Source organism: Styela clava, chromosome 2, assembly GCF_964204865.1.
Source record: "Styela clava chromosome 2, kaStyClav1.hap1.2, whole genome shotgun sequence".
Classification (NCBI taxonomy): Eukaryota; Metazoa; Chordata; class Ascidiacea; order Stolidobranchia; family Styelidae; genus Styela; species Styela clava.
The window spans coordinates 11886468-11897269 of NC_135251.1; the positions used below are offsets into that span (position 1 = coordinate 11886468).

General features: G+C 36.6%; 1 protein-coding gene across 1 annotated transcript; it reads left to right on the forward strand.

Moving 5' to 3' along the window:
* The first annotated feature begins 53 nt into the window (after positions 1 to 53).
* On the forward strand, positions 54 to 5483 carry LOC120336725 (testis-specific serine/threonine-protein kinase 6-like). The gene is made up of 2 exons (XM_039404481.2): positions 54 to 439; positions 4246 to 5483. Exons 1-2 carry the CDS (start codon positions 197 to 199, stop codon positions 5080 to 5082), a joined length of 1080 nt encoding a protein of 359 aa, XP_039260415.2. The 5' UTR covers positions 54 to 196; the 3' UTR covers positions 5083 to 5483.
* Positions 5484 to 10802: the final 5319 nt, after the last annotated feature.

A 10802-nucleotide genomic window follows, 5' to 3' on the forward strand; every position in this document is an offset into this window, starting at 1 on the left:
TAACAGGGAAGCCTCCTAATCGTGTTGAAAGAAGCTCATAGTTTACGATTAACATGTCCAAGATAAGGTAGCATATATAATAGGATTTTTTATTTTATGTATCGTGGCGGCCTTACATTAAGGTTACCTCGCCCATAAAGAAATATGGGTTCGTGTGTTTATTTAGTCGTTATTTGAGGGGTGTAGTCTCTGTAGAATGGCCGGAATGCGAGAGGAAGATGTATGGTTGCGTAGGGCAGGCTATCTCCTCGGAGAGCGATTCAGTGGAGGATCATTTTCTACGATACATCTGGCTTTACGTATTCGTGATGCGTCGAAAGTTGCTGTGAAGCTCATAGACTTGAGGACCACAACTCAAGATTATAGAAAAAGATTTTTGCCGAGAGAAATCGAAAATGTGGCCACTTTGCATCACCCCAACATTATAAAAGTTCAATGGGTAAATAAAACAATTATTCATTGCTAACTATTGCTATTTAGGTCTAGTGCAGTGGCCTTTTTTTATTGACAACGCCTTTGACAAAAAGTTCGAGTATCATCAAGAATGATTTTATTAATATAAACAATACAGTAAAAGTGTCAATGACCAAACTAATCATTGTGTTTTTTTATCAGCTTGTCAAGTTGAACTTTCAGAGATTAATTCAATTTCAGCCACATATTTTTCTATGGACCTATTGTAAGCCCAATGAAACTCCAGGCCGTTTCAAAAAATACTCACATCCAGACCACCTTGAGAAATACTGGTCTGGTGTTCTTTGGCACGTAGGATAAACAGAAGCAGCAGGCCGACGAACCGCCTTCTAGAGTCTAGCCTGTTCTGAGCGACAGGGTGCATTAGCGCAATACCAGACGCTGTGTGTAAACCATGAGGTCTGGAATGTTTGTTATGGTCTTGTTTGGAAGAATAGCTCATTTCCTACCCAGCAATATAAGAATGAACGTTATATGACATTTGGAAGTAATAAAATATCGCTTACATTTCACGAGTGTACTTCCCGCTGCGATAGAAAAACGTCGCACAGCAAGAAAATAATTCAATAAACCTTGGCGTTGCGCGCTAACCAATAACAAAAGCTAGTATGATAAGGTCTTATTTTGAAGGTCCTTTTATATGCTACATAACATAGGAGAGTGGACATCTCACAACGTCAGGAAGGTATAAAAATATCGAGTCGTTTGATCGCAGCTGCCTCACCGAAAAAAGTTAGTTCACATAGGCGTTTTATCTCGCAAATTCTCCTTGTCTCACGATTATAAGCTTTTATGATTCATAATAAATGTTTTATTATGACTCACAAAAGCTTTCAACGCGATAAAGCACAAACAAACAACCGATCGATCTATCAAGCCTAGCCTGGCCTGATTCGATGTGGTGACTTCTCAAACGGAAAATTTTCAAAACGCTTCAACGACACGAGCTAACGAAAAGCGTTTAGTATCATATGAAAGAGAAAACCAATGTGCAGTCAACTGTATAGTCACATTTGCGCTTTTCAATAGCTATACACGTCCAACAGATGATAGAATGAGAGAGTGTAAATATTTTTGTTATTTTTTGACGTTACGAGAGACCTCTTGAAAGAGGTGTTTTAGTTTACGGTCCTCCAGTGACATCTAGCGTATAGTACTCTAAAAGACCTTTCCAATGGTATATAATTATTGTATATTGGGTAAATTTTGGGGGTCGTATGACATTAATAAAAATGTATTCAAAATTGGGCTCGATTGGGCGTCTGAATCAGGCTAGACCAGTGGTTCTTAAACTTTTTGAGCTGCGCCCCCCTTTGAAAAATTTTACAAACTTCGCGCCCCCCCCCCCTATTTTTGCTTTGAAAAAATGGTTTGTGATGGGCAGGTTGCTATATATTAAGATGGCGTACAACTTTGCATTCACTGTCGTATGTATAAAGCCAAATAATGGTTGGTCATCAACTCATCATACATTCTCGTTTTTTCCCTCAGTTTGCAATACCTGGTTAGGTCAAACTAATTTTTAGGTAAAACTAAACACGCAATAAACCTATGCTTCAATGTATTTTCTGCTTAAACGTATACATAAGACACGTAAAATTTCAATCAATTGTTTACTTCATCACTATTGAGCGATGCCAAAACTATATATATACTGTGTGTTAAAAATAAGCAACAATTACAGACTTCTGCGCTTGCCTAACGTTTCAAACAAAATGGAGAAGTACAAATGAATTCATGTAAATTTAAAAGCAGTTCATTTTTTAATAGTTATTATGCATGTGGACGTTTCCTCGGCCCTTGACCGCTGAAAAATAAAGTCGCTAGGGCGTTTGCGATTGCATTTTGTTTAAATCTCGATTGTTTTCGTAAGCGTGGCCTGCTATGCCGTGAAGATCTTGATTTTGGTGTTTATTCTCCCTAAATCAGAAATTTCCCTCGACATATTCTTTTGTCGCGAAGACGATTATAATTACTTTTTTTGTTTTCGAATAGAACCATGACACCTCTGAGGAAAACGAGTTAGTTTTTATTATATAATCGTCAGCGACGAGATGCTAAAGATAGAATAAAGTAGTGAATCTGCAACCAAATATTTCTTTATTGTAAAAGCGAGATTATAAAATACTAAAAATAAAACGGAAAACATTATGAGTTTTGTTTTGGGGTGGACCGCGACAGATTAAAAACACTTTCTTAGACATTGCAAATCTTATAAATTCTTTGTGCCTGCGGCACACCAGTAGTGTTCTAAAACTACCGACTTGAAATAAATTTTACTCCGTGGGATTTTATCGCAGACTAAGGAATTTCTGTAACGGTGTTAAAATTAATCGAACATTGCGATAGAGCGGAGTAAGTGTTGCAGGGACAGCTCATAATGGTGAAATTGGCAAGAATACAAATCAAAACAAAATGTAATCGGGCACTTTGCCACACATTTTTATGGTTGCGGATTACCGTGGTATTTTGGAGTAGTGGTGCTTTTATTTTATCGACGCAATCGCAGATTTAATTTATCACAATCAAATGAATAAAGCAACTATTTTAAATGAATATTTTATTCAACACGAAAACCATTACATATCCGTTAACAAAGTCGGCTCTTATAACGACTGGCGTAATCTCGAGGACTGACTCAGGATTCGTACCGCGGGGATTTCGAGTCGATGAATATGTATTTTAATTGTACTAAATTAAGTATACTTTCCGGGATATTATACCAGATCTTTCTAATGAAGACAACGAATTCGCATGAGTGCAATATATATCAAAACTAAATATAATCGAGCAGTTGATCACACTTTAATATGTCCGCGGATTGGCGTGGTATTTTAGATCGGTAATGAGTTTATTTTGACATGAGTCGCCGCTACCGCGAGTTACCTTGAACACAAATGAATTAAAATAGAGAGACATTTTGAATTCTTGTAGTTATTACGAGACAGAAAAATTTATTATACCACGAAAAAGCCGGTATTTTCAACGAACGCGGAAACCGTTTCAGGAGCCGTTACATGTAAATTTCCGATTCCATCTTCAATCCTCTCTCGCCAGTTTAAGAACCACTGGTCTAGACTGTGAATGTCTTAAGTAGATCAGACCTGAATTGCTACAGTAGGCTGCTATTAATTCTGTAGTATTTCTACTACAAGGTTGTATACCGTGTTTCCCCTAAAATAAGACAGAGTATTATTTCAATTTTTTTTTTTCGAAAAATAACACTAGGGCTTATCTTGGGGGTATGTCTTTTATTTTCATTTGGTAAAAACAAAATTACAAAGTAGGAAATTACGAGATTCAAATATACAAAATATGAAGACCGATATCCATTTACTTATAAATAACGCGTTTTTCCTAAAAAAAAAACTGCTAAACATCGAATATTCAATAATTACTAATTATATAAAACGTGTGAGGGAGCTATCTTGCTACCGACTGGGTAAAAAAAATTCGCGCTATCGACTTAGCCTTCAACGAGGGGGGGGGGGATTCATATTAATAAAATCGTTTTTAAAATTCAGGCTAGGTCTTATTTTCCGGTTAGGTCTTATTTTCGGGAAACACGGTAATCTACTCTCACTGTTCACGGATGGTTCCGTCATCAGTCTAGTCTAGTCTCTTGTATAGTTCGATCATTATCAACCTATGTAAATGGTCTGCTTTTTTCATTTAAATGCCGAAACTGCACCTTAAAAAACCTTTTGTTACGATGAAATATTTACGATACAGATTCAAACTCTCAAATGTTTGTCTATGTAATATTTTTAGGTTGGAAGAAGTAAGACGAAAGCTTACATTATAATGGCCCATGCGAAGACTAATTTACGGCAACAGATTGCAAAAAGATCGTTCATCGACGAGACACAAGCTAAGAAATGGTTTTGCCAGTTGGCATCTGCCATGGCCTATTTACATCGTCGGGGAGTAGCTCATCGAGATTTGAAGATTGAAAACATTCTCATCGATGAACAGCAGAACATAAAGCTTTGTGATTTCGGATTTTCAAAAGTTTGCCAACAAAATGGCAATCTGGGACCAAACAGCGATACTTTCTGTGGATCACTTGGGTATTGCGCCCCAGAAATTTTACTCAGAACTCCATACAATCCTTGGAAAACTGATATATGGTCGCTTGGTGTCGTTTTGTATAAAATGGTGATCGGAGGAATGCCATTTGGCGAAGGAAACGACCTCGGTTGTATACGGAAAATCGCTAAAGCACAAACACAGTTACTGGAATTTCCCGACCATCCTAGGATCACAGACGATTGCCAAAATCTTATTCGGTCGTTGTTAGCTTTTGAATCTGAACATAGAATCACACTTGTTGACATTTTCCGCTCAAAGTGGATCAATGCAGACGGTTTATCCTGTGTTGATACCAATAGCTTGTCTCATGTATCAAGAGTGATACAGGAAACAAACAATCTACGAGTTCAAGAAACAAACAATCGCGCAATAGCGCGTGAACAGTTTGTGAATTCCAGTCAACAGCCATCCTCCGATAGACCGAAAACTTCCATTAGACCGACCTCTGTGATATCACGTATTCGCATGAGACTACCTTCCCTAAGTACCAGACGATTTCGCAAAGAACGCCTGTAATATTTTGTTTATACAATAAACGGAATTTAACAGAAAAATATAAGCTTGGATTATGTCCAAGAAGGAATTAGAAATCCAACCAACATGTGGTAAATTGGGAACGCGTAACCAGCAACTGTTCTTTCCCTCTACTTTCGTGAGAGTCATTATTAGTCAAGTTTATTTTTCCCAGCCAGCAAAATGATATGAATGTAAAAATATATGCAAAAATGTCAAGATGACGATACGACGACGTAATAGATAAGTGATAAAAGTTTGATTAAGAATTGATAAAAACTGATTGTAGAGTAGTATGTATTGACTGCAAGGTTACCATAGCAAAATTAATATAACAATATTGTAAGACGACGAATATACTAATTAAATATAATTCTAAGGGAACTTGGATATTGTGTATTGAACTGCAGGTCCTTTCTCCTTGTTTACTTTCTACTTCGGATCCGTATGTGGTACTCACCACAAGGATGCTTGAACGAGATAGTATTAAAGTGATAAGTAAAAATAAATCATGTTATTTTTACTTAAATATAATTCCATTACTTTATATAAAGCTAGACTTGTTTTGTAAGATAATTTCACGCTATTTATACCTAATCTTAACCGGTCCTTCTTACTACAATACATCGCTTCTCGAAGTGGGGTCCGCGGTCGCTTACGGCTAATTTATGGGGACCGCGAAGCAACTCTGACACAGAAACCCTGCTGAGTAAGTTTTTGACGTCATGATAGCACAGTACATGCAGTGTTTCTCGAAAGTACTACTCCATTTTATTACGTAACAAATATTGGTGAATGTAGCAAGTACAGGTACCATAAATGAATGTCGATCATTATTTGTAGATGGCATGTGCACCAGATCGTCAACTTTATATAGGTAAAGGTGTGATTCATGATTTTGGTTGTTTGTTCCGGCCATCTCCATCCCAATATCGGGATCGTTACGACGAGAAAACGTGAGAAATAGCTTGCTTGAATTCGGGTGATCGTCTTCACGTTTTGGACGACAATTCGCATAATTCGACGGGACTTATTTCGCCAACTGGGACATTGTAGTGACGTAATTTTTAAAAGGACGTAGTCAGGTAAGTGTTAGAAATGAAAATAGTATAAGTACTTGACGACGTTTATTGAACCTGCCCCGTGTATTGTGGTGACTGTTCCCATAACATGCGGTAGCACTGAACATTTCGTCTGTTTGCTGAATTATTTTTAGTATTTACTCAAAGAATATGCACGATTTCGCAAGAAGTAAGACATGGAGTGCACGTAAACCTGCCCAATGCTTGTTTTCTTGTTTGCATGTCTTTGATGCGCTACTGACTAATATAACGAAATCAGGGAACATTATATATATGAGAGTTGCACTGTCCTAAACAAAACCAAAAATAGATGAACTGACGGAAGTCAGTCTATTCTCATTTCCATGGAATGATAACCGGACGAGAGGCCGTGGTTCGCCTTATGGTTGGGCCTTTCCTCTGCCCCAGGATAAATATGTAAATTCTATCCTATGTCAAGCAATTGACACCATCCCATTGAACTGTAATAATAATGACATGCAATAAACAAATGCTTGCTATTTTGAATTCTTTAGAAGACCGCTAGGTCATCAGAGAAATTGTAAGAAGATCGTTATGCTAAATTGTAGAAATTATTGAGAACCATTGCTCTAATAATATTCGAAAAAATATAGGGGGAATTCCCTAATTCCATAAACGAGAATATCGGTTAGAGACCGAAGACTTATCGATCGAAAGTTAGGGGATCCCCCAAAACAGCGCTCTTACTCCATAGTGACACCTTGTGTCCCATCACTAATTAATTAATAACTCGCTAATTAAACGACATAATTCACCCAAAATCCAATCCAGTAGGCTTCTGATACGACATATGATGAATGCACATGCAAAATCTGGAGCAGATTCAATCTCGCTTTCGTGAGATATCGCGTGCATCTAACAGACAAACAAACAGACATACAAATACCTATCAACATACCTACCGATTAATATCGATAAGTAATAACAAGGTGAACTATTGCCTTGCAGCGTCATCTTGGGGCGATGCTGTTTTCACATAAAAAACGATCGCGTTGTGCAAATTTTGTAGCCATAAGTTTCAGGCTATTTTAAAGGTTGCCGCTGGCAAGTAGACCGAATGCTCATTTCACGGTTATCTTGTCCATTCCGTAAAAGGCATGTATATATACAATTATTTTGTTATCTTTTTCGCTTTCATTTTACTGTGCTTTTCCGGAATGATCGATTTGGTTAATTGATTTGATTTATAGGGAGTGATTGACCCTATATGCGCATTCACTCACGTGTTATTAGATTGACACACGTTTAATTGAGTATAACTCCGATCTGAACTCCTCAATAGGCACTAGGGCTGATCATTTCGAATCGAACAGTAAACTATTTCGAATCGCCGCCATCTTTTTTTTTCTTTCTGTCAATTATCGAGGTAAATTTCTCAATTTTTTTATTGAAGTCATATTTTTTCAACGCAATTCTGACATTTGACTCTTTTCTGTAGAGAGTTATCGATGAAAACTTGTTTTTTATTGTGTGTGAACACTTAACAATCTAAGTGTATTTCAATATATATATATATATATATATTGTATTTGGATTCTTCAATTGGATTGTAAAACTTTCCAATATATGAATATTTGGCATTCAATACATTGTGTGCTCATTAGGGCTGGGCAATTTTCGAATACCTGATGATTTCAGAATCAATTCGAATATTTTTTTCGATTCGAATCTCGAATACTCGGTAGATATAAAGTTGTATGTAACTTTCTTACTGTATTAGGTCCTCCAGACACATAAATCACTGAAAACATAGAATTCATCACTCAGGCAGATTGCTGAGCGTTCACACGCATTAAAAAACACGTTTACATCAATAACTCTCTACAGAAAAAAGTCAAATGTCAGAATTGCGTCAAAAAATATGACTCAATGAAAAAAAATTGAGAAATTTACCTCGACCATTGACAGAAAGAAAAAAAAAGATGGCGGCGATTCGAAATAATTTACTATTCGATTCGAAATGGCCAGCCCTAGTGCTTATTGAGGAGTTTAGATCGGAGATATACTCAATTTTATACGAGTATAAAAATCTGGGTAATGGAAAGACTTCATGGCGTAAAATTATTTTAAAGAACCTTCAACGATTCCCCGGATTAGCTCCACCAAACGTCAAGGGTTCAATTGAACCCGGGTTAAAAAAACGCCACCATAGACAGTGCCGTACTCATTACACCACATTCATTGGTTATTGCTCTAGTTAGGGGAACGTCAACCTTTTGTCGCTCACGGGCCAAAATAAAGGGTTGAAAGTCTTGGCGGGCCTCACATATTTCTAGAAAGATAAAAACTGAACAAATGACCGTTGAATCCCAATTTTTCCACGTAGATCAGAATTGAAATTTTATATTTTGGGCAGCGCGCGAAGACGGTGACAACTCGTGAACGCAACTTTTCGTCTTACTTGTATAAATTACAAATGCTTTGCTACCTATTTAACTCTAAATTACGGCTTTATTGGACAGAATAGTTAAATCCATGGCGTGATTCTACGAAATGAAAATGGTCTGGTTCTAACGGGCTTAGACATAAAAAATTAATGACCGCGCATCGGTGCTTAAACTGGCAAAAATAGGAACGAAGAAATGCAATTTTTCTGTTCTAAGATAAGTTTATAGGCTACTCAATATACAAAAACAAACAATTTGTCGCAGATTTCACAAGTTTCAATTATTTTGGTATTCGGAATGATATTTTAGAGCAGTGATATTCAACCAGTTATACTATTTACCCAAGTGTATACTAAGTCAGATCCCGGGTATACAAATAAGAAATAACTATTTTGAACGCGCAAAAAAACATTTATTGGCGGAGAGATAAACAGAAAAGTCGGTACTCCCGAAGTATGTGAACCAAGATGGCGGACACCGGAACGTAGTATGTGTATCAGGTTAGGGTTAAGCCATAATTTTATTCCAATTTTCCATATCTTAATTCGATTGCGAGTTCGAGGACCAGCCAAGTGACTCCCGTAGAATTTGTACCTGAAATTATGGCCCAGCCCTAACCTGGTACACATCCTATGTTCCGGTGTCCGCCATCTTGGTTCACATACTTTGGGAGTATCGAAAAGTTTGCGACTATCTTTGTTATTTGCGATGTATATACAAAAAAAGTAAAAACCGAAAAAGATGTAACACGTAGTAAAAGATTAAATAGCACTGTTTTAGTGTATTAGATTGGGATCTATCTTACAAGGCCGTCGAAACTAATGCAAAAATATGAGATTTGATAAAAATCCCTCTGCCAAGTTTTAAAAGCTAATTTGAGGACTTTTTTTTCCCGACTCAATCACTTTTATTGTTACAAATCACAGCGCACTGAAAAGCAAAATAGAATTTATTAGCATTAATTTTTAACGAGTTACGGCTAACATGTAGAAACGATAAATGTGAAAATAAATATTCTTTGGCTTTTTGCGTGATATTTTGCAATTCCTAGTTTTGCATAAAGCGTGTCGACGCCGTTTATGTAAATTTAGAAACGTCGAACCAGATAAGTAAGACAGGTAGATATTGTATTTTATGGAAATTTCTCGAGATATTGGGGAGAAATATTATTTTGACCACATATAGAAATGACATTATTGTCGATTTATTCAAGTGTTTAGTAGCCTATCAGTGTTTTAACCCAAAGCTGAGTTACGTGATTATTCAACACTGAGTCAAAGGATTGACAATGACAATACTTTTCAGATCGCAGAAACAATTCTAAGAAAGTAACTGTTTTTGTTCGAGATATGAAGTAATCGTCAATTCTACCTCGCTTTCGTGAAGTGGTACAATAATGAAGGTTTTATTTCATTGCATCAGTGTCTGGACTACCACGCGTTTCGCCAGATTACTGGCGTGATTACAGATCGCAAGGGAGGGTAAAATAGAATATTTTTATCGAATCGAATAATTCGAATATTTTAGAGAATTGGCGAATATCGGGTATTTTTAGTATATACAACATGCATCCATAACGCTAGACTTACTAAAGTTGGTGGGCCATTTCCGCCTGTCCTCTTTCCTGTTTACGGATCAATTATTACTAGGGCTGGGAATGGTTAACCGGTTAACCGATTTCATATGGTTAACGGTTATGATTTATTTTAAGCGTTAACTGACATCTCAGGTACAAATCATCTTTATACCGTACAATTTCGTCAAATATGATTACGTCATCGCAAATTTATCTTTTGCGGCGTTTAATTCAAAAAAATATTACTAACTGTGTGGGTGAGGAATCAATAAATGTAAAAAATAATGGAAGTACCAAGGTTGCTAATAATGAAAATTTACAATGATGAATTCAGAATCAGTTTTCGGTCGATGTCGAAATATATTGTTCACAATTTCATTGCAAAATCGGATATTCAATGTCACACAATAAATGTGCAGTTGATGCCGTTTTTCTTCATGATATATATCTCGAAGTAGAATTTGCACATAGAACACTCAAAATTTGTCACATAAATGACGTTTAACAACGGAATCGGGTTTTCTAAAATATTTCAACATGCCCGAACCCAGCTGCCTATTTTTTGCAGCATAGGGATCATGAAACTATCTCGATTCGTGAATAATTTTGAGCGATACCGGGATAAGAACACATGAAATTGCTTTATAACCATTGTGA

Excerpts from the sequence above, each read along its gene's own strand:
- LOC120336725 (XM_039404481.2), top strand. The coding sequence starts at position 197 with ATGGCCGGAATGCGAGAGGAAGATGTATGGTTGCGTAGGGCAGGCTAT. Across the intron at positions 440-4,245 it reads ACATTATAAAAGTTCAATGG|GTTGGAAGAAGTAAGACGAA; the intron begins GTAAATAAAACA and ends TAATATTTTTAG.